This window comes from Panthera pardus, unplaced genomic scaffold (assembly GCF_024362965.1).
Source record: "Panthera pardus isolate Hobbes unplaced genomic scaffold, ASM2436296v1 HiC_scaffold_16, whole genome shotgun sequence".
Lineage (NCBI taxonomy): Eukaryota > Metazoa > Chordata > Mammalia > Carnivora > Felidae > Panthera > Panthera pardus.
The window spans coordinates 103,561,149-103,585,973 of NW_026526721.1; the positions used below are offsets into that span (position 1 = coordinate 103,561,149).

At 35.0% G+C, this 24,825-nt stretch overlaps 1 protein-coding gene and 1 non-coding gene across 4 annotated transcripts in view; both read left to right on the top strand.

Annotated features, from left to right (window-relative positions):
* KPNA4 (karyopherin subunit alpha 4) overlaps positions 1-23,431 on the top strand; it is a 68,091-nt gene extending 44,660 nt beyond the window's left edge. For all 3 annotated transcript variants that reach the window (XM_019440464.2, XM_019440465.2, XM_019440466.2), the window contains 7 exons: positions 1,527-1,658; positions 7,805-7,933; positions 9,334-9,438; positions 14,045-14,116; positions 15,335-15,497; positions 18,022-18,116; positions 21,447-23,431. In XM_019440464.2, the coding sequence (XP_019296009.1) occupies positions 1,527-1,658; positions 7,805-7,933; positions 9,334-9,438; positions 14,045-14,116; positions 15,335-15,497; positions 18,022-18,116; positions 21,447-21,545 (795 nt within the window). In that variant the 3' untranslated portion in view covers positions 21,546-23,431. The remainder of the gene's footprint in view (positions 1-1,526; positions 1,659-7,804; positions 7,934-9,333; positions 9,439-14,044; positions 14,117-15,334; positions 15,498-18,021; positions 18,117-21,446) is intronic.
* LOC128777533 (small Cajal body-specific RNA 7) lies at positions 8,151-8,479 on the top strand. The gene has a single exon (XR_008422777.1). It is a non-coding gene; the product is annotated as a small Cajal body-specific RNA 7 (non-coding RNA).
* Positions 23,432-24,825: the final 1,394 nt, after the last annotated feature.

A 24,825-nucleotide genomic window follows, 5' to 3' on the forward strand; every position in this document is an offset into this window, starting at 1 on the left:
TATTTATTAAAAATATAATCTTTTTAGGTAAACTTAACTTAGCAAATTCTTAAATCAGACCATGAAAGAAAAAAATAAACTGCTTCCACAAAGCATAAGTGAAACACTGAAATTATACTGTAGTTATAATTAGTAAATTTATTATAGAACACTAACTTTAATACAGAAATTATATAGGAGATCAAGTCTGTTTAAATTGTGATTTTGATGTGAGCATATTAATGACATTTAGTGTTGGGCCTTTTAAAAAAAAAATTGTACAGTCATGGACAAGTAACTTGAAATTCTTTGCCTTTATCAACCAATTTTGGCATATGTTGGAACTCTAGAAAAAAGATTTACATTTGTAAGTTGAAATTTAGTTCTTTCATGTATTTCAATACCACCTTACGTGTGTGAATTCTTTGATTTGGAGTCTTCTTTTTACATTAAAAATAACCAAAGAGCTCTCTTTAGTTTTTGAAAGAAACAATAGCAAAGTGTTGTTTTCTCCTACCAGGAGATTCTCAGATGTTTCAAACATAATGTTGGTTTAGAATTTAAAAGGTTTCAAATGTTCCTGGCTTGTGTTTTGACACAGAGTTCATATTCCAGAAAGGCTTCGGAAGTAAAGTTCCAGGCACAATTACTTTTCCTGTGTCTTTGTCAATAACTGTATTATTTATGCAACAGTTCAACAGTTGCCCTACTTCCTTTTGGACGTAACTACTAATTAGACTTAATACAAAAGAAAGATGAAACACAATGGGCTTCTGAACTTCAGAATATAACATTAAAAATTATAGGTTAAATTATAGTATAATTTAGCTACAGAGGGTTTTTTTTTTTTTTAATAGGTAGTTTTGGCACATGCTGTAAATTATGCATTTTCTTTTTTTACTAAAACGTTTTTGATTATAGATCACACAGATTGATCTATGGTTGTTTTTAATGTTTCGATGTGCAGCTGTGGGACACTTCATTATTAGAGAAGTTGCCTCCAATTTTATAAGGCAAAGCAAACTGGTTGGAAAAGATGAAATTGCTATTAACTCCTAATACTTAAATACTGGCTCGTGACATACCAACACGATGCCAGTGATACTAGAGAACACTTGAACAAATACATCTAGCCCAGATGTTTTGAATCGCTGTGTATGTTGGATACTTAATAGTCTTTCCAACTCTGTGTATTTACTATAATATCTTTGGACTTATTCTGCGTCAGTGTGAGTATTTGAGAAAGAGAATGTCTTTTTCTATTTCCTGTATGGTGTACTGTGTATCTTAGTGAATTAAGATTAGCTACCAACCTGTGGTCAGGATTATAATTAACTGAAGCATACTGAATATGGCTAAAGGATTCACATACTTGATAACAGACATTGATAGATGATGTTGTTTAGTATAATAGAGATTAAGATTTCAGTGAATTGAGAGAAGAAGAAAAAAGGCAGTGGAACAATCATAGATTAGTCTGTATGGTTAAGAATTATTAAAGTTAGAAAATATTCAAAGGCTATTTGAATTTTCATTTTATCCCTTAGATATTGGTAGATACAGTCTGGGCCCTCTCTTACCTTACTGATGCTGGCAATGAACAGATACAGATGGTAATAGACTCTGGAATAGTCCCTCACTTGGTTCCTCTACTCAGCCACCAGGAAGTCAAAGTTCAGGTGAGTTTGTTGTTAATAATACAATATTTTTGTTTTGTTTTGCTTTTTACCACTAATTTGCTTTAAGCATGGCATTTAAAAATGGCCAGTTTCATTAGTTCAAAGTATATTTCTAGCCTGATAACACATCTTTATTTTAATCTATTTTTTTATTGAAGTATAGTTGACACAGGGTTACATTAGTTTCAGGTGTACAACATAGTGATTCAATTTCTCTATATGTTATGCTATGCTCACCACAAGTGTAGCTACCATCTGACACCATACAATGCTATTAAAATACCATTAACTGTATTCCCTATGCTGTGCTCTGTATTCCATGACTTACTCATCCAGTTACTGGAAGTCTGTTTCTCCCACTCCCCTTCACCCATTTTGCCCATCACCCCACCTCCCTTCCCTCTGGCAACCATCAGTTTGTTCTGTATTTATGGATCTGTTTTTGAGTTTTGTTTGTTTGTTCATTTTGTTTTTTAAATTACACATATAATTGAGATCGTAAGGTATTTTGTCTTTGACTTTTTTCACTTAGCATGATCTCTGGGTCCATCGATGTGGTTGTAAATGGCAAGATCTCATCTTTTTATGACTAATATTCCATTTTATGTATATACCATGTCTTTATCCATTCATCTATCGATGGACTCTTGGGTTGCTTTCATATCTGGGTTATTATAAATAACACTGCAATAAATATAGGGGTGCAGATATCTTTTTGGAATAAAGTAAGAACATATCTTTGAAAGGAGTGAGGTATTAATTATATCCCCATATTTAAAAAATGTATATTATTTTTGAGAGAGAGAGAGAGAGAGAATGTGAGCAGGGGAGGGCCAGAGAGAGAGAGGGAGACAGAGGATCTGAAGCAGGCTCCACACTGACAGCAGAGACCCCGATGTGGGGCTTAAACTCACAGGCTATGAGAGCATGACCTGAGCCAAAGTCAGGTGCTTAACCAACTGAGCCACCCATGCACCCCAATTATATCCCCATTTTAAAGATGAAGAAAATGAGGGGTACCTAGGTACCTCAGTCAGTAGAGCATGGGACTCTTGATCTCAGGGTCATGAGTTCAAGTCCCATGTGGGGCATGGAGACTACTTAATAATTTTTAAAATTTTTAAAAAGAGAGAGAAAATGGGGTAAGATTACTACAAGTCAACAAGAATCTTTCCCTGTCCCCCTATTCCCACCCCACCAAAAACCCCATCCCAGGTCAACTCCTTTGTTAATTACTGATTTCTAGGAATTTCTTAGGAAATTTCATGTGATAACATGGTGGCATCTGAAATAAGTACTGATATTTTAATTTTTTCTTTTTGTCCTGTTTCTTTTTGCCTACTCTACTCCTTTTTTTCCCCTTTTTATTTAATGGCCATACTGCACCTGGCAAGTTTAGTTAATGCTTAACTTCATTGGCACTGTGATAAAGGCTTTGTACTGAAATACGCTGCTCAGGAGCTTCCTAAATTGTTTCCTTTTAATTATTTCAAATTTTTGTTTTCTTTGTAATGTTTTTATTTATTTCTGAGAGAGCGGGGGAGGGGCAAAGAGCGAGAGGGAGGCAGAGGATCCAAAGCTGGCTCTAAGCTGACAGCAGAGAGCCCAATGTGGGACTCAGATTCATGATTCACGAGATCATGACCTAAGCTGAAGCTGGATAGTTAAGCTTAACCAAATGAGCCACCTAGGCACCCCTAAAATCTTCTTAACTTTTTATCCTTTTATTATTTCTAAATCCTTCCATATAAATATTTATCCCAAGCCATCTAGAAAGAGCCAAAAAAGAGAGGGTGAGAAGTTCACACAAATATTATGAGCAGTAACTGTCAAACTGCAGTGGTAAAGGGATATACAGCAAGCTCTCTCCCTACCCTTCTGATGTAAATAGAATGCTTTCATCTTATGATGACTTACAGTCTGGTCAATAATAGCATAAGGAAAACCGTTAACCTAATGCACTATTTCTCAACCCTGGGTGGACATTAAGATCAACTGTGAAGCTTAAAGAAAAAAAATTTTTTTTTTATTTCCCTTGCTTGACCCCTGGTGATTCTGTTTTAGTAAATCTGGGATATTTCCTAGAAACCTGGGCTTTAAAAAGCTCTTCAGATGTTTCTCATGTACAGTTAGAATGGAGATACACTATCTTAAAATGTAAAGCACTTTAAAGAAAAAGGGAACACTGAGCTGAATTCAGAAGGAATTAATAGAGTAGTTTGCCATTTAGGGTTATTTGTGGTTCACTAAAGTATTCTTACTAGGGCACCTAGCTGGCCCATTCAGAAAAGCATGTGACTCTTGATCTCAGAGTTGTGAGTTTGAGCCCTATGTCTGGTATAGAGATTACTAAAAAAAAATAAACTTTAAAAAATAAATATTCGTATACATATGTATTATTAAGCTTGCATTTCTTTTTTTTTTCTTGAACTTTTTTTTAATGTTTGTTTATTTTTGAGAGAGCACAAGTGAGGGAGGGACAGAGGGGGACAGAGGATCCGAAGCAGGCTCTACACTGACAGCAGCGAGCCTGATGTGGGGCTCAAACTCACGAACCACAAGATGATGACCTGAGCCAAAGGTAACGCTCAACTAACTGAGCCACCCAGGTACCCTTGAGTTTGCATTTCTTAAGTGCAATACTTATATCTTGGTATGGGTATTTGGTCTGTTTTTTGTTTTCTTTTTTTCAGAATGCATCTTTAGTTTTAATATTGGACTTCATTCAGAAATAGGGCTGGAATTTTTCTTTAGCCAGCTTTCAAAGTTAATGTTGTAATACTTGTAATGAACCTCCATGTAGGTTTCCTCTATATTCCTACTTCCCCCATCAAATTATTTTGACACGTCCCAGATAGTATATAATTTCATCAGCTTTTCTTAAAAAATAAGGCTGTATGTTTTTATATAATCACAGTACTGTTAGAGTATCTTTTAAATCTTAGTAAAATCAGGGGCACATGGGTAGCTCAGTAAGTTAAATGTCTGACTCTTGGTTTCAGCTCAGGTCATGTTGTTATAGCTTTGTGGGTTCGAGCCCCATATGGGGCTCTGCACTGGCAGTGTGGAACCTGCTTGGGATTCTCTCTCTCATCCTCTCTCTCTGCCCGCCCCCCCCCCCCACACTTGCACTGTTTCTGTCTCTTTCAAATAAATAAACTTAAAAAGAAAGTTAATATTAGAATCCAATCAGTATCCAAATTTTACTGATTGCTTCATTTTTTTTCCCACACTTTGATGAAATCTATATCAAAACAAGGTTGACATTGCATTTGGTAGCTTTGTTTTTATGTTCCTGTTACTCTACAGTTTTATTTTTCTTTCCCCTCTTAAATTTATTTGTTAAAGAAGCTGGGTCACTATGAAACTTTATTTATTCATTTTGAGAGAGAGAGAGAATGTGAACATGAGCAGCTGAAGGGCAGAGAGAGAGGGAGAGAAAGAATCCCAAGGCGGCTCTGCGCGGTCTGCTCAAAGCCTGACACAGGGCTTGAACCCATGAACCGTGAGATCATGACCTGAGCTGAAACCAAGAGTCAGATGCTTAACCGACTGAACCACCCAGGCACCTGACTAGAAACATTTTTAAAACAAATTAAAGACTTACTAAATAAATGCAAAGACATCCACATTCATGGAGTAGAAGACAGTATTGTTAGAATGATAGTGCTCCCCAAATTTGCCTACAGATTAAATTCAATTTGTTAAAATCCCAGGTGCCTTTTTGTAGAAACTTACAAGCTAATATTAAAATCCATATGAAAATACAAAGGTCCCAGAAATAGCAGAAACAAACTTTAAAAAAGGACAGTTGGGGACTTCTCACTTTCAGAACTTACTGCATAGTTTCAGTGAAAAAGACTTTGTGATACCGGCATAAGGGTAGACATATAGATCAGTGAAATAGAATCAAGAGTCCAGAAGAACCCATACATTTATGATCGGTTGATTTTTAACAAAGGTGCCAAGAAAATTCACTTAGCAAAGAATAGTCTTTTCAGGAAGTAGTGATTCAACTATACTTGTACAATGTAGCTGAGACTTACTAAATATATACCTATAAACAAATGAAATTAGACTCCTGTATATAAAAATTAGCTCAGAATAAACACCTAAATGTAAGAGCTAAAAGTGTAAACCTCTTAGAAGAAAACATAAGAATAGATTTTCGTGATAATCGATTATGCAGCAATTTTTTACATATGATACCAGAAGCATAAGCAATCAAAGAGAAAAGTAGATAAATTGGACTTCACCAAAATTAAAAACTTAAAAATTTTTTTTTTTTAATGTTTGTTTATTTTTGAGAGTGTGAGTGGGGGAGGGGCAGAGAGAGAGAGAGAAACACAGAATCTGAAGCAGACTCCAGGCTCTGAGCTGTCAGCATGGAGCCGGATGCGGGGCTGGAACTCACGAACTGCGAGATCATGACCTGAGTTGAAGTTGGGGACTCAACTGACTGAGCTACCCAGGCGCCCCAAAATTAAAAACTTCTGCTTCTAAGGACACCATCAAGAAATGAAAAGACAACCCAAAGAATGGAAAGGAATATTCGCAAATCATATATCTGAAAAGTGACTTCTATCTAAAATACATAAAGAACTTCTACAACTCAACAATAAAAAGACAAATAACCCCATTAAACATTGAACATTTAAATAGTTATTCAGAAAGATCTACAAGTGATCAATAAGCACATGAGAAGATGTTCAACATTATTAGTTATGAAGGAAATGTAAATCAAAGCTGCAATGAAGGGGCACCTGGGTGGCTCAGTCAGTTGAGTTTCCGACTTCTGCTCAGGTCATGATCTCATGGTTCGTGAGTTGGAGCCCCACATCAGGCTCACTGCTGTTAGCACAGAGCCTGCTTTGGATCCTCTGTCGCCCCCACCACCCGCTTGCGCTCTCTTTATCTCAAAAATAAACCTTAAAAAAAAAAAAACAACTGCAATGAAATACCACTTTGTATGTACCAGGGTGGTATAATCAAAAAGACAGTCACAAGTTTCATCAAGGATGTAGAGAAAGTGGAATCCATACACCCTGCTATAAAAACGTAAAATGGTACAGCCTCTTTGGAATACGGTTTGAATAGTACCTCAAAAAGTTAGATATAGAGTTACCATATGACCCAGCATTTTCCATTCACTGGTAGATGCCCAAGAGAACTGAAAACACCTGTTCACCCAAAAACTTGCACACAAATGCTTATGGCACTATTATTTGCCATAGCCAAACAGTGAAAACAATCCAAATGTTCACCAACTAATGCATGGTTAAATAAAAGGTGGAAATGGTGGTATGACATATCCATACAGTGGAATATTATTTGGCCATGAAGAGGAATGAGGCATCGATACATGCTACAACATGAATGGACCTTGAAAGTATGATGTTAAGTGAAGGAAGTCAGACCAGAAAGGCCACCCACTGTCGATTCTAATTATATGAAATGTCTGAAATAGGCAAATCAACAGAGATGTCTCAGGCATACTATAGTGGCTGTCAGGAACCCTTGGGGGGTGAGGGAAATGGGAGTGACTACCAGTGGGTACAGATACTCCTTTTTGGTGTGATAAAAATGTTCTGGAATTCTATATTAGTTATGGTTGTACAACTCAATGTGTAAGAACCACTGAATTGTACATTGTGAAAGGGTAAATTTTATGTTAATATGAATTATATCTCAATTGAGGGTTGAAAACGGAATCATTTGTCTTGTAAATATTAAAATTAGCTCCCCCTGCCCCCCCCCCGAGAAAACTGTAACTTGACAGAAAATGGTGTAATACAACAACAGAAAAATAATTGATAATTCAAATTCGTACAATACTGAAATCTCATAGTAAGCAGCTTTCCTTCAGAAGAGCACTGTGTTTTTGTTTTGTAATTTGTTGAAACACTGAATCAAAAATATAAAGTACCGTCTTCCTGTCTTTATGGCCCTAATTTACTATCCAAAATTATCCTTATTTGTTTGTTGACTGTCTTCTACAATAATGTAAACTCCCTAATCCTGTCTGTCCTAATCACTCCTCTGTTCCTAAATCTGTATCAGACACAACTTGCTCAAAAAGCATAGTTGGCGTGAATGAAAGAATGTATCTTTCATAATAGAACATCTCATTAAATCTTTTGTTGCAGACTGCAGCACTTCGAGCTGTGGGCAACATTGTTACTGGAACTGATGAGCAAACACAAGTAGTTTTGAACTGTGATGCTCTTTCACACTTCCCAGCACTTCTGACACATCCCAAAGAGAAAATTAATAAAGTAAGTATTTTTAAATACTACTTAATAATAATAATGTATAAAGTATCAGCAGTTTTCATTTATAAAATTAGGGATTCGGAAGTATCTATAATGATTACTAATATAAAACCATCAGCTAGATATCCAGAGAAGATAGAATATTTTTCTCTTTATATCATGGATCTTTATGATTTTCTGTATATAAAACCGGTAGTAAACAGTGCAGATTTGGCTCTCTTGGAAATGATGAAATAGAGATAATTGGGTGTTGAATGTTGTGTGATTGGAAACTTTTGATATGTAAGTTATTAAGCTTAATATTTTATAGACAGTAGAGTGTGTGTGTGTGCCATTTGTGTGTGTGTGTGTGCGCTCATGGAGGCTACTGAAAGGGGGCACTGACTGGTGATGCTGATATTGGAGTGCATTTGAGGCTGTTGTAAAAATACATGGGTTGTTGATTACAACGTTGCCGATGATTATAACCCAAGAACAGCTCACCTAAGTAGCCTAGCACCCTAAAATCTCTAACAGGTTCATCAAACATGGCCCTGTGATCTGATCCAAAAGAGCCTACTTCACACTAGCTAATACTAATAGTTTGTGGAGTAAAACTTGTTTCCTAATTTTTAACAGAGAAAATGTTTCCCTTTACATTGATAAATATAATAAATTTATTAAGTTTGATAAATTACCATAATTTTTATAATATCCTATGTAGGATAGGTAGGTAGATATTTTGTGTCTTATTTCATGCTAACTAGTTTTAGTGTCTATTTATTATGTATTAACTTGTGAAACACCTGACTACCATCATCTTGGCAAAAGTAGCAGCACTGTAGTGTAAAGGGTGGCACACAAAGATCATTAAGGTGGGCCAATGAAGCAATCAAACATTTGGTGCCACGTTAGCTCTTGAGAGAAATAGCACAGTGAATGACTTACAAATAAGTATACTAAAACAACCCACTCTTTCAGCTTTTGGGTCTCCATCATCATGGATAATTGAGAGACTTCCCAACTTTGGCGAGCACTCTCGATCACAATAGAATAGAGAATAAAGCACATTATGTGAGGGGGATGCTAAGTCTCATTTACAGTAGTTTCAGGATTTGTATCTGTATTACAGCTCATCAATTCCTTAGTATTTGTTCAGCCAAGCTTCTTTTGAGTCCTATGTTTGGGAACACTGCTTAAGAAATCTTCAGAAGGGTTAGTTCATTATGAGTTGGATCAGGGCCATAAACAATTTGTCCAAAGAAAATATAGGAGGGGATAGAGGAGTTGAGATTCCTAAAATTTTTATTATGGAACTCAGTCCATAATAAAATCATTTGGACATTGTAGCAAACATACTGAATTTAGGTCAGATGCAGATTTTAATTTTTAATGAGAAATATTGACAGAGTCTTGTTCTGCAGGAAGCAGTGTGGTTCCTCTCTAACATAACTGCAGGAAATCAGCAGCAGGTTCAAGCAGTAATTGATGCCAATCTTGTACCAATGATAATACATCTTTTGGATAAGGTAAGAAAATCCTCTTGCATGCATCTGGGTAAGAAGAAAAGGGTTTAAATTTAACAGATACACTCTTCTGTTTGTTTAATTAGAACCTATACAGTGGCATGAATAGTATAGTTAAGTAGTATTAACATGAAAACTTTGAACCCATTGATTTTTATATATAAAAGACATTTTTTAGGAACCCCTGACCCTTCTTCTGTATCATTCTTTTACCAAAATTACCATCGTCCTGGGATTTATTAAAAATACATTATTATTACTACTGATGATAATGTTCATGGTCATAATTATTACTGATTATAAATGCTTACATAGTCTCATCACTCTACATATATTACTTCATTTAATACTGTAGCTCCAAACTATGGTATAGACCAATAAATTTGCCCAAAATCAAACAGCAAGTAAGTGTGCTATTTAATTGGATGCTATATCATCTCTCATACTTACTTTAATGTTTGGGAAAGAGACCACAGTCACAGCATGAGGGTTTTTTTCTGAACACTGATCTGTAATTAAAGAGAAGATACCTCTGTCTTCTTTCCCTCCATATTTTCTACAAGCTGATAGTAAAGGCTTAGTTTCCTGTAGACTGGTAGATCAGGTTCAGTGTTTTAGGCAAGGCTTAATGCACTACTCTGTATTTCCTGATGATTCACATCAGAAGACACATACTGTTTGTCCTGTATCTCCAGATGTCCTAGATCTCCTGTTCCAGATTGATGAGTGAGCTCAGGTGTTCTCAGCCTACTGCAATTGATTGTTATAAACCTATCCACCAATCTTTTGCCTAGGGGTTTTTAGGTAATCAGTCATTGATGATCATTGCATGGATCCCTTATTTTACAAGGAACTGCAAAATGGTGACATTCTAATTCTGTCATTCTTTATGTATTACCTGTGATTTTTCAATAAAAAACTATCAGCTATTGGTTTACTCTAAAATATGTTTCATATAAGAAAGACAAGGTAAATTCTCATTATCACTCAGTTTTTAGAATAACATGGTTCCCTAACAACTTCAAAAGTTGACTAAGGTGGAGTTTTTAGTGTCCTTAGGAAATTACGAATTTATATCTTGTAGTCATTTTTTTTAACAAATTGTCCCTGACCAATGGGAACCTCTTAAATTTAGTGCCTGTGTCTTTTTTACATCTCCTCAGTAGTTTATGAGAGCTTCCTACCTTTGAATATGACATGATTCTCAAGCTTATTTTGTGTATTTTCTGATGTAGACTCTCCAGGATGCCCTTTTAGGTAGCAGATAGTATTTAAGGACCATAGTTCAGGTCCTAAAGATGACCATTGTTATGAGGTTGTCATTGTTTTTAGGCCTGAGTGAACAAAATAGGGGATCAGGGGGTTCTGGGTTTGTTTCTTTGTTGTTGTTGTTGTTTTTAAGTAGAAGATAGGGGTGCCTGAGTGGCTCAGTCAGTGGAGCATGCGATTCTTGATATGAGGGTTGTGAGTTTAAGCCCTACATTGGGCGTCGAGCCTACTTTAAAAAAAAGTAGAAAATATATAGTATTTTTGTGAACATAAGAATTCATAAGAAACGAATCATGAATGAAAGGAAACTATCAGCTGTTACTGGGTATTTAGGGTAAACTGTTTTTATTTTCTCTTCGATTTTATATTTTTATCTCTTTTATGCTGGAATCTTTATAAAAAGATTGCAATATATATTGAGATATATAAAATTTATCAAAATAACAAAATCACATTGCCACTAACAACATGACTACTCCACTTCTAAGATTTCCTTGACGGTTTTTTGTCTTCAGGATATTTTCCATCAGTGATGTACTTAAAAGTAATATATCACTTGAAATGATTTTTTGCATGTGTGGCTAAGTCACCAACATGAAATACAATTAGATTATTTCTGTTTTCTTTTGTTTGCAGAGTGGGTCAAGACTCAGTTTATTTTATTTGTTTTAAATCCAAGTTAGTTAACATACAGTATAATAATGATTTCAGGAATAGAATTTAGTGATTATCACTTACATTTAACACCCAATGCTCATCCCATCAAGTGCCCTCCTGAATGTCCATCACCCATTTAACCCCACACACTCCCCCTTCAGCAACTGTCAGTTTGTTTTCTGTATTTTTTGTTCTTTTTTTATTTTGTTCTTTTTTGTTGTTCTCTGTATTGAAGAGTCTGTTATGGTTTGCCACCCTCTTTGTTTTTATCTTACTTTTTCTTCCCTTCCCCTGTGTTCATCTGTTTTATTTTTTAAATTCCACATATGAGTGGAATCATATATTTATCTTTCTCTGCCTGACTTATTTTGCTTAGCATAATAAACTCTAGTTCCATCTGTGTTGTTGCAAATGGCAAGATCTCATTCTTTTTGATAGCCAAGTAGTACTCCATTGTATATATATGCCACATCTTTATCCATTTGTCAAGCACCGGACATTTGTGCTCTTTCCATACTTTGGCTATTGTTGATAGTGCTGCTATAAACACTGGGGTGCATGTGCCCCTTCAAATCACTATTCTTGTATCCTTTGGATAAATACCTAGTAGTGCAATTGCTGGGTCGTAGGGTAGTTCTATTTTTAATTTTTTTGAGGAATCTCTGTACTGTTTTCCAGAGTGACTGCACCAGTTTGCATTCCCACCAGCAGTGCAAAAGTGTTCCTCTTTATCCACATCCTTGACAACATCTATTGTTTCCTGAGTTGTTAATTTTTTAGCCATTCTGACAGATGTGAGGCAGTATCTCATTGTGGTTCTAATTTGTATTTCCCTGATGATGAGTGATGATGAGCATCTTTTCATGTGTCTTGTTATCTATCTGTGTGTTTTTGGAAAATCATCTGTTCATGTTTTTTGCCCATTTCTTCACTGCATTGTTACTTTTCTTTGTTTAGGGTTTTTTTGGTTATATAAAGCAAATGGTTATATAGTTTCCAGGTAAAAAATGTATGCCTTGTTTTAAAAGTACATACACAAAGATCTAATTTCCATTTCTTTCACATACTCTTCCTTCCTTTACAGATAATCATCTTTATTAGCTTTGGGGTTATTCTATTGTTTCTTTTTAAGTATCAGCAAATGCTTTTGTATTTGCTTATTCCCACCCTTTCTTACACAGATGGTATTGCTTTTTTTTATTAAAAAATGTGTATCCCAGAGATCATTCCCATAGCATTATATAGAGAGCTTCTTTAATCCTTTTTTATACCTACGTATGATACTCCATTATATGGATGTACTATAATGTATTCAATCACCTTACTATTTTATGATATTTGAGATGTTTCTAAGATTAAGGTTTTTTTTCTTTTTCAGTATTTTACGAGGGAATACTAGAATTACAGATAGACATATATGTAAATTTTGCTGTATAATATTCATCCCTGTCTGTAAAGATTGTACTGTTTTACACTCCTACCACTGACAGATATTTGGATTTTATCGGTCTGATGTATAAAAATAGATGCCCACTGCAACTTTAATTTTTATTCCTCATATTTACATAAGTTTTTTCTTAATTACAAGCATTTTTCCAGATTGCTAGTCTTTTTTTTTTTTTTTTTTTTACGTTTATTTTTGAGAGTGAGAGAGAGAGACAGAGTTTAAGTGGCAGAGGGGCAGAGAAAGAGAGACACAGAATCTGAAGCAGGCTCTAGGCTCTGAGCTGTCAGCGCAGAACCCAATATGGGGCTCAAACTCACAAGTGGCTGGAACTTAGGAACTGCAAGATCATGACCTGAGCCGAAGTCAGACGCATAACCAAATGAGCCACCTGGATGCCCCGCTAGTCTTCTTTATGTTTAATAACTGGTTATTATTCCATTTAGATTTATTGTAATTAGTTATTTCACTGTTGAGAATTTTAGTGGCTTTTACTTTTTGACTAGTATTGCTTCTAATACAATATATAGAAAGATACATAGTATTACTTGGTTTTAAATTATTTTCTTGGTAAATTCTCAAAGGTTCTCACCTATGAGAACTTCATATTATTAAGTATTACTAAGTATATTGCTAAATCATATGTATGACTTGTTAAATGATTTTTAAATATATTTTAATGGTGGACATTATCATTTTTAAAACTGTGTTTAAAAGGATAATTTAACTTGACATTTCTTTGATTAAAGTGAAATGCACATTCCCCTCCCTTTTATCATTGACTTCATTTAATCTAACTGAACAGTAAAATCAAGTCAGTTTGTTGCTAGGAGAGACTGCAAAAGGGAGTCTACATTTGTTTAGGGCAAATTGAGTTGAAAAGCTTTTCTTAAATGAAAATTATGGGGGCACCTGGGTGGCTCAGTCACTTAAGCACCCGCCCGCCTTTGGCTCAGTTCATGATCTCCTGGTTCATGAGTTCAAGCCCCTCATTGGCTCCTCTGCTGTCAGCATTGGAGCCTGCTTTGGATCCTCTGTACCCTTCTCTCTCTGCCCCTCCCCTGCTTGTGCATGTACTCTCTCTCTCTCAGAAATAGACATTAAAAAGTTCTTTTAAAAGTTATATATGCATATAGAAAGGCTAGAGGAAAACCTGGGGAAATAAACAGTTGAAAATAATTTCAGACAACATTTTTTCCCAATATCCTAAATTGAAGTTTGTATCCTTTGATTTTACAGGGGGATTTTGGCACTCAGAAAGAAGCTGCTTGGGCCATAAGTAACTTAACAATTAGTGGGAGGAAAGATCAAGTAAGTTCAGCTCTTATTTATTTCTCAAAACTGGTAAAAATAAAACAGTACAGATAATTCTAAGATTTAGATTTCAGTTAAATCCTAATTTAAAATAATAGCAAGGTAACAGGCATTCTGTAATTTTTTTCACCCCATATAAAAGTGTCACCTTGACTTCCTTTAGTTATATTTCATAGATGAGAAGTGTTCTCTTTATACCATCTTAGCCTCTAAGAATTTTCTAATCCATGGTAAGATCAAAGCACATGTAGTCAAGATTTTGGTTTTTTATTTTTAAACAGTATTAGGGAAAAATAGGACTTTTTAGGTTAATAGGGCAGACTGAAACAACTTCACAGATTCTCCTAACAAGTGACATCAAAAATAAAAAGAAAGCAAACAACAAGAAAAATTTATCAGCAGCAGACAAAGCAAGGAAGGCAGGGAACTAACCAAAACCAAAAAGCTGAGACTAGAAATTAGGGAAAGGAATGTGAGGTGCCTAGGTTGTAAAATTTAAAGTGGCACTCATTCTAGAGTTGTGTGGGTGACAGAGGTTAACATTGTGCCAAACTAGAAGAATAAAATGAGTTTTAAAGGTTTCAGATAAATTTTACAGATAGGTAAAAAGGGTGAATTTAGAGCTGATACACAATAAGCTGGTAATTGTCACAAGTGAGCTGTAGACTGGTGGTGAGCAAGGAATCCAGAGCAGAATATAAGTAATAGTACATGGTAATAACAGCATAACAAAATATAAAATGATTGAAAAATATTGTGAAAATTGAATTGAACCAATTGAATAGTGAATTGAAGGTGGCTATGAGGGCACTAAATGTTGTAGCACTCTCACATTGAATACTCCAACAACAAACGATTGTAGCTTTAAAAAAATCCAGCCTTTTAACAGATTTCATTATTTCTTAATCTTAAAGGAGAGGAAACGATCTTTGAAGAAAATACTTTTTATGGCATATGTTTCATATGAAGCTGAGTGATTCCTTCATTTTCACTTTTTTTCTAAGTTCAAGAAAAGTAAACACTACATTTAAAAGAGAAGGAATCTAATAATAAAACTATCTAACAATAAAGTCATAAAATAGTCTAATGTAGTCTAACATAACCTGAAAGATGAGGTCATGTTTCCTACTCAAAATTTTAAAGTCAGAATTATTTCAGTGAGATCATTTGGTACACAAAGTTCACTTATTATGTCATGGTGTTTTTATTTTTCAGGTGGCCTATCTAATCCAACAAAATGTTATTCCACCTTTTTGCAACTTGCTGACTGTAAAAGATGCACAAGTTGTGCAAGTAGTACTTGATGGACTAAGTAATATATTAAAAATGGCTGAAGATGAGGCGGAAACCATAGCCAATCTTATAGAAGAATGTGGAGGTAAGTTATAGGCTATTATTTCACATTTTAATGTTCTTTTTGTAACTACTTTTATTTTCTGACTAATGTAGCACTTCTGTATTTTTCTCAGATAATCAAGTAACAGAATAAAGTAAATACTATATTCTATATGTACAGTCCTGCTCAGCTTCTTGCATATGCTTAGGTAATTGAATTGCTGCCATGCATTGAACAGGCACTGTGCTAAGGTACTGGGAAAACAGTGGTAAACAAGACACAGCCCTTGCCCTCAAGGCATGTAGTCTAGTCATGGAGATAAATATGAACTGATTTAATGTGCTAATTACCCTAATAGAAATGTACAACAAAATGAAATACCTTATCCATCCTGGAAGAAGCAGGAAGTGACACCTGAGCTGGATTTTGAGAGATGAATAAGGATTAATAAAGTAAAAAGGGATGAAAGGTGTTCCAGGCAGAGATAACACCATGAGCAAAGTCTGAGGTGAGACCTAGCATTCAGCAAATAATAAGTAGTTCAGTGTTGCTGAATCACAAAGTACGGGGTAGATGGCTGCCTAAAGATGAGGCTGTAGATACAGCCAATCACCAGGCGTCTGCAGTCTTACAGAAGCTCTGTAGCACAGCAGATTCTTTATTCTATAGGTCAGTGGTTCCCAAACGTGACTGTGTGCCAGAGCCACCCAGAATGTAAACAGCATGTCTTAGCTTTCAACTCTTAGAATTGCCATTTAGATAGAACATAGAAGTCTCAAGTGTAGCCATGGAACAAAATGTAAATGTTACCAACGTGGATGAGCATAAAAGGAAAGGGATTTCTGACAAGTGGAGAAGTAAATGAAAGGAGAAGTAACTATAAGAGTAGGAGAACCAAATCTTCAGTTTGCTTGGTGTGGAGTTCAGAGGCTTGAAAGTGAATTTAATAAGAAAAGCATGTTTAAAGTTACTAACGTGACAATTAGAGCAACAGAAAAATAATGCCTAACTATCAAGTTAGAAACAGAAGAGGGAGAATAGTGTTAGGGAACCTAATTAGGAAGTTGAGTACCAGAAAAATTAAACATAGTTAAAAAATTTTTTACTACTTTTTTTTTACCATGTAAACATTGTAATTATTAAAAATTTTATTTTTATATATTAAAATTAAAATGTAGATCAGAGCCTTGCCTCCATCACTAGACGTAAGGCCAGGAATCTGTATTTTTAGGCTTCTCCATTGGATTCTGCCCCAGGGTATTACAAGCCATTGAAAGATTTTACCTGGGGGATTGGTATATTTAAATAGAGCATGGATAGCAGGGAGATTGGGACCATTGGAGACAAGAGGCAAGGAAGCCCGTTAGGAAAGTATACAGCGGTTGGGCCATAATAAATGATGACATCAAGAAATGGATAGACTTTGAGGTTTTGAGATTTGATGATAGAGTATGGAGGGAAAGGGGAACTTGGGCTTTCTCTCAGATTTCACGTTGTTTATTATCACCAAGTAAGAATACAGTAGATCGAACAATTCAGTTGAGGAGAGGCAAATAACAAATTGTGTTTTGGACATTTTAAGTTTCAAGTACCCATGAAACGTCTGGTGGAATTATCATACAGGTGTTTTAATTCTATGCATCTAAAGCTCAGAAAAGAAATGAAGTTGTAGATTTGCAGGTCCTCACCTATCTTAGTAGCTAAATTTCTTTTCAGATTTTATTTATTTTTTAAGCTTTTATACATAAGCAATCCCCATACTCAACATGAGGCTTGAACCCACAACCCTGGGGTCAAGAGTCACATGCTGTACTGACTGAGCTAGCCAGGCCTCCTAAATTTTTTTCACTTGGAAGTGCAGGCCCACAAAGTGTGTATAGAGTGAGAAATGAGCCCGTAACAGTTTCTCCCTTGTAAGCAATAAAGGAAGAACACTCATGAAAGGGCAATTTCACTTTATTTCAGAAGCCTTAAAATTATTACTCCTGTCAAACAAAACAAGATCCAATTTGCATATCACTTTTTATATATTCTTTTCTGCCTATGATTTAAAAAACTCATTAATGTTTATAGGGAAGCTTCTCCTTAAATACTGTGGTTCATCTTGATCATTTTCTATAATGCTTAACAGATGTCTTAACATTCATATTTATTAATCACCATTATTTTCATTATTTTTATACATGGTCATTATAAAAACTTGACAGAGGCTAGAAAGTAGAGAGAATCTGCTTTTAACTTGTAACGAACAAAAGCAGTCCATGTTGTTATTCCTTATACACATTGGTTATGTAGTATTCTGAATAGAGGTGCCCCTTTGCTTGCTTAAACATTTACATGCGTTTAAACACTCAAGTTGTTAACTTTTTAAGATAAATATGCTGCATCTTTGTGCATAAAACCTTTTTATTTTTAAGATTCACCTTTAGAATAGATTCTTTAAAAATCAGATTTGCAATCCAGAAATTGAGATTATGTGGTCCCAAGAGTAATGTAATTTTTTGTTGTTGTTGTTACTGAATTTTTTAAATATTACCGTTGTTTCACTTCATAAAATTTCTTGCAGGACTGGAGAAAATTGAACAGCTTCAAAATCATGAAAATGAAGACATCTACAAGTTGGCCTATGAGATCATTGACCAGTTCTTCTCTTCAGATGATGTATTTAATAATTTTATAGTTTTCTTAGTTTTATGTATAAACATAAATCTAGAAATATAGTAAGCAGGTCATACATGTATATATTTTTTTGGAATGGAATTAAGTATGTAGTAGTAAGGTCACCTCCAGGAACATAAATATTTTAGTATTTTGAAGTCCCTCAGGGTCACCTGGGTGGCTCAGTTGGTTGAGCGTCCGACTTCGGCTCAGGTCATGAACTTGGGGTTCGTGGGTTTGAGCCCCGCATTGGGCTCTGTGCTGACAGCATAGAGTCTGGAGCCTGCTTCAAATTCTGTGTCTCCCTCTCTCTCTGCTCCTCCCCCACTCATGCTCTGTCTCTCTCTCCTTCAAGAAAAAAAATAAAAATAAAAATTTTTTAAGTCCCTCAGGGCATTAAAATGTAGTACTAGTTCTAAGGGCAAAAAAAGATAAGGATTTTTTTTTTTTTTTTTTTTTTTTTTTACAAATGTATTGACATTAATAGTTAAAAATAGAATGAAATGTTCTTATTTTGCAGTGATGCTGAAAGGTTTGCTTGTAAAGTATCTTTGTTTTTTTTTTTTTTTAATCTAATAACTGGAAGTTTGTACCTTTTGACTACCTTCCTCCACTTTTCTCTTCCTCCACCCTCCACCTATGGTAACCACAAGTTTGATCTTTTCTATGAGCTTGTTTTTTGTTTTGTTAGATTCCACATATAAGTTAGAGCATATGGTATTTGTCTTTCACTGTCTGATTTATTTAACTTAGCATTAAATGCCCTCAGTGTTGATACATGTTGCTGCAAATAGCAGGGTTTCCTTTTAGTCTGAATAATACTCTGTTGTGTATATATACCACATTTTCTTTTTCCGTTCATCTGTTGATGGACATTTATATTATTTCCATGCCTTGGCTGTTGTAGATAATGTGCTATGAACATGGGGTGGAGATGTCTTTTTGAGTTAGTGTTTTTGTTTTCTTTGAATATATTCCTAGAAGTGCAATTGCCGAATCATATGGTAGTTTTATTTTTAATTTTGGGGGGAGGGAATCCTCCATACTGTTTTCCATAGTGGCTGTACCAGTTTACAGTCCCACCAACAATGCACAAGGTTTCCCTTTTTCCATATCCACACCAGCATTTGTTAACTCTTGTCTTTTTTGTGATGGCTGTTTTAATGTCTGTGAGGTAATATCTCATTGTGGTTTTAATTTGCATTACCCTAATTACGAGTGATATTGAGCATCTTTTCATGTATGTGTGTACCTTTTATATTTCTTTTGGAGAAATGTCTGCTCAGGTCTTTTGCCCATTTTTTAATTGGGTTGTCTTTTTGCTACTGAGTTATGATAAGGATTTTTTTTTTAACACTGGACAAGTCAGAATTTATTTTCACTTGATATCCTTATAGTTAATAACATAACATGTTTGTAAACAAAGCAGTGACACTAGTATATTCTATAATGTTTATGACAAGAATTAGTTAACCCATACTTAAAGATGTTGTCACTATTATTTTTAGTAGGTGACCAAAAATAAATATGAGGATAGATAAAATGGAAACAATAAATCATTGAGAAAGTTAAGTTACTGTATAATGTAAAGTGTAGTATACAAAAGTATCTTCATTTTGTCAGTATGTGGTAGTTGAAATTAAAGTATTAACTCATTTTCAGTATTGCCTCTTTGGAAAAATAAACCTAAAAGCAGTTATTCCTTTAAAAATTTTAACTAGGGGCACCTGAGTGGCTCAGTCGGTTAGGCATCTGACTTCGGCCTAGATTATGATCCCGCACTTCATGGGTTCTAGCCCCATGTCGAGCTCTGTGCTGACAGCTTGGAGCCTGGAGCCTGCTTCAGATTCTGTCTCCCTCTCTCTGCCCCTCCCCTGCTTGCACTCTGTCTCTCTGTCTCCCAAAAATAAATAAATATTAAAAATAATAAATTAAAAAAATAAATAAAATTTTTAAGAAAAGAAAATTTTAATTAGATACAGCCACCAGTGAATTTTTTTTTTTGATGATTCTCAACTTTTCAAAGAATAAGTAAGTCATAATACCCCCAACCTTTCCACATTATCAAAAAAAAAAAAAAAATTCAGTGTTAATGAAACATTTTGTTAAGTATATACGGTTTGAACATTAACCTGACAAAAACAATACTGGGAAAAAAATTTATAGACTATTTACCTACAGATGATCAAGCTAAGTTCTGTTTAGAATGTAATGCCATTTAAATAAATCAGAACTAAAATCCAGAAAAACATACTCTCTTAAGGGTATCTTGTATCACATGTCTTAGAATTGGATTTTTGGAAGTCCTAATTTGCAAATAGATACACACAAGACCTTATGATTTCTAATACCTCAACATGAAGTTATTTGTTACTCTCTTACATTGTGAAAAGAATAATTCAAATCAAATGCGTATTTATAGGAACTGTGCTGTAAATCAGTGATTTTGTGGTATTTCAAAAAGAACCTTTAGCTATAGAGCATATAGAATATTATTTATTCATTATAGCATAGCTATTATTTTACTGTTTTAAGCCCAAAGGTCATTTGTCTCCAATTGCTAGTAGAAAAGTATCTAAAGATTACATTTACTCTGCAAAAGTGACAGCATTAATTTCTCTTTTTTTAATTTTTTATTTAATGTTTGTTTATTTTTGAGAGAGAAGCAGAGAGACAGAGCGTGAGTAGGGGGAGGGCAGAGAGAGAGGGAGACACAGAATGCGAAGCAGGCTCCAGGCTCACAAACTGTGAGATCATGACCTGAGCCGAAGTTGGACACTTAACTGAACCATCCAGGTTCCCCTAATTTTTTTAATTAAGTCATCAACTTTTATCTATTTGCCCAGGTAAAAGAGAAATTATACATCTCAGTTTGAGATATAAAAGACCATCTCTAATTTCTTATATTTCACTCTTTTGGAAGATACCTATCTTGCATATTCTCTTAAGTTCCCTTTCATTTTGATGTCCCTTAAGAAAAAGCCTTTACAAAATATTCACACTTTCTTTTCCTTTTTTTTTTCTTTTTTTAAGTTTATTTATCTTGAGAGAGAGTGTGTGCGCAGGGGAGGGGCAGAGAGAGAATTCCAAGCAGGTTTCGATCCCACGAACCGTGAGATCATGACCTGAGCCGAAATCAAGAGTTGGGCGCTCAACTGACTGAGCCACCCAGACACCCCAAAATGTTTCAGCTTTCTAAAGAGATGGTGGGACAGTGTTCACTCTCCTCATCTTTCTCATACTTTTTTTTTATGGGAAATGAGAATATTTCTATAATGCTATTTATATAGCCTTTAAAACTAATTATCACTTGCGTTTTCTCTTTTCCTTTAGATTGATGAAGATCCTAGCCTTGTTCCAGAGGCAATACAAGGTGGAACATTTGGTTTCAATTCATCTGCCAATGTACCAACAGAAGGGTTCCAGTTTTAGAAAGATGTTGTGGAAGTTAGGTACAATGCAGCACTGAGATATATATATATATATACATATATATAAAAAGGTTTGATCCATCAAGCTTGGCTCATGGGATCTGCTGCTGCATTAAATCGGGAAAGAAAATGTGAAGATTTCATTTGGAATCACAGAAAATGCCCAAATGAGGTCAAGATGGCGAGTGGGTGCGAGTGAGAATGAGTGGCAAAATGTAACGAAAACTTTACATGAATGCTTATTTAGGTTGTTCAAAGTAAAAAGGGCTACAGGTCACAGATCTTCCGTGCCTGAGAAGGAACATTGACTTACTCTGTATCAATTGAGGGGAAAGTGCAGTACTGTCATCTTCAAGCCTTGTAAGCATAAAAGAGGATATGATGCCCATATAAGTCAAAGGAAAACGAGCCCAGGCCTTGCTATGAAGCAATGTGTGAATGGACAATGTTGAATGAATGTCTGGCTCAGTGATAGGGAGTCAGGTTCATCTTTCAAATCTAGGGCTCTTCACTCATGAAGCAGACTCCTAGTCCTGGAGTGACTGTGTACGAGAGTATGGTTGTGGTGCTGTATGTGAACGCATGCAAGCTTGATTCGCCTTCAGGGGGCTGATAACAAACCTAGTAAATCATCAAAGTGAGATCATAAGTGTTAATGTACACTGGACATGAAAACAAAGACCGGTTTAGCAGCAGACATTGGTTTACTCTGCAGCCTGTGTTTTCTATTCCCCCTCTTCCCTTTTCCCACCCACCCTCCTTTTTTTTTCTTTTTAGTTTTTATTTACTTTACCTAGTATGGCTTTTTAGTTGCTTCTCAAGTCAGAAAACTTTTCAGGAAGGTTTCCCTGTGCATTTGCACCAGATGAATGTTTGATGCTATGAAAAGCTTTCCATATCATCAAAACTAATTTGTGTAGATTTTTGCATGAAAAAAATCATAAATTTCCCTCAAAATAGACTGTGTTGCAGTACACAAGTTACCATAATAGTATAAAACAGTAAAATGTGCTTTAAAAAGCCATCCTTTTCATTTTCAGAGATAACATAAAGATCTTTGCATGAGGTAAATCTACAGCATAGTTCATTTTTAGATTTTGTTGAGTCCTGTAAAGAAGAAGAAGAAAAAAGTTTCAGTTGTGGTAGAATACCGTGCTGTGTTTAAATGTTACTTGTTTTCAAACTTTGTTTTCTATGAAAATGATATGGAAACTTCTAAAATGGAATTTGGTGCATATGTACTGCTGAATAAAGACCGATGAAGAGGTTTGAGTAGATGTACAAATCAAGTAATGGTTTGAACACCTTTAATAATATGCCTAATCTGTTCAATTGTTTTAGAATCTTTTTATCTTAGATGTAGGCAGCCATGAACAATCTATTTTGAGCCACTTTAGGGAGAAAACTTTGTATTTTTAAAACTTGCATAAAAGTTATGCAAGTGGTTTTTATAAATTGGAATAATACCTCAGTTTTGAGGTTATGCACACTAAATTAAATGTGACATAAATTAATTTGTACAAAAAGAACTCTTTATAAGGTGGCTCATTGTAGGAAATCCTGTGCCTTCCCCTTTGAGCACAAGTGTTGCATGAACAACAGTTTGCTATAAGAAACATACCAGATTAGCCACCATTAGCATCTATATCTACTTTGTGTTTAAAAATCAACTGGTAATTCTGAAACACTGTAGAATGGATAAAAATTATTTTGTGATCATAACTCTTTGTTGAACTAGAGTATTTTTGCAGCATTCCTTGTCATCAGAAACATGGTTAAAGTTTAAAACTAGAAGCAGCAGAAAACTAGCTTGTAAAATTTATCCAAGTAGAATGCAGGCTAGGCTGTCTTGGGGAAATAAACATTAAAACTTAAAGCAATGTTTTACATGGGGTGTGTGTGTGTGCTGTTTGGATTTTTTATATTACATATATATTAATGTAAAGTTAAGAGTATAACTGATTGGCTTGTTTTAGATTGTCCTTAAGCTTTTGACCTAGAACCAGAATAACAGAAGAAATGTCTTTTAGTACAGACTTAGTAATATTCTAACCCGCTGGATTTGTTCAGGTGACACTATCTTTGCTTCTGCTGTCCAACCCAAGATTTTGACCTTTCTTCATTCTTCCAGCAAAACGGACTGAGAAAGACAGCTTGAACTGTATTTTACATAATACTCTTAACTTCAACACGTGGCTCCAAATGGCAGATTACATACAAAGCTTGTTTTTTACAGAAGGCTTAAATTAACAAAAGGTGAACATAACGGTATTGTGTATCATCCATGTTTCTTAGTAAGCAAAAATCTGGCTCAGAGTAAGCCAGTAAAGTTATAAGAAGCCAAATGATTTTATAAAATAGTTATTTCTATAATACCTCCTAGTTGTGGATGATATCAACATCTGAATACAAGGGCTACCTGATGACCTAAATATTTCATTTCTACCTATGGTCTCATATAGGACATTGATTTTCTAATAGAATTCTTGGAAGGATTTTTCAGGGTCTGAAATTTGTTTCAGCACAGTTAACAGTTCACCACAGTTTATGAATTTAAACACAACTCTTTGGGGCGCCTGGGTGGCTCAGTTGGTTAAGCATCTGACTTTGGCTCAGGTCATCATCTCACGGTTCATGAGTTCAAGCCCCTCATCAGGCTCTCAGCTGTCATCACAGAGCCTGCTTTAGCTCCTCTGTCCCCCTTTCTCTCTGCCTCTCCCCTGCTTGCGCTCTCAAAAATAAATAAACATTAAAAAAACGTAAACACAACTCTTTGTTTTATTCTCTACTGATTCCTTTTTAACATAGAGCGTTATTATGGTGAGGGGAAAAAATGGACTAATGGACTAAGCCCTAACGTTCTTGACTTTTCACATCTTAAACTGCCTTTTGGAGCATTGAGCCCATCTCATAAAATAAGAATATTCTATTACAGAAGTGTGAGTAGCCCTACTCTAAAATATATCTTTAAAGATATTTTTTCCTTTCTGTTTTGTGTTCTGATGGAATTAGTACTTTCCACATTACTCTGAACCAAAACCAGGCATTTTGTATAACTAAAATTATTGACTAATGATTAAAAATACCCTGGAAGACCGTTTAACTCTTAGTTTAGGCTTACCTGGTAACTGCATTTCATAGGTTTTTTGTTTCTTTAAAGGTATCCTTGCATTGTAAAATGATGGGGTTAATTGTAACATCAATGTAATTTGTGGAACACCCTATTTGCATTCTCCATTGCCTCATTTCCCTCAAGAAAAAGGAGAAATTAAGCTTTGTAT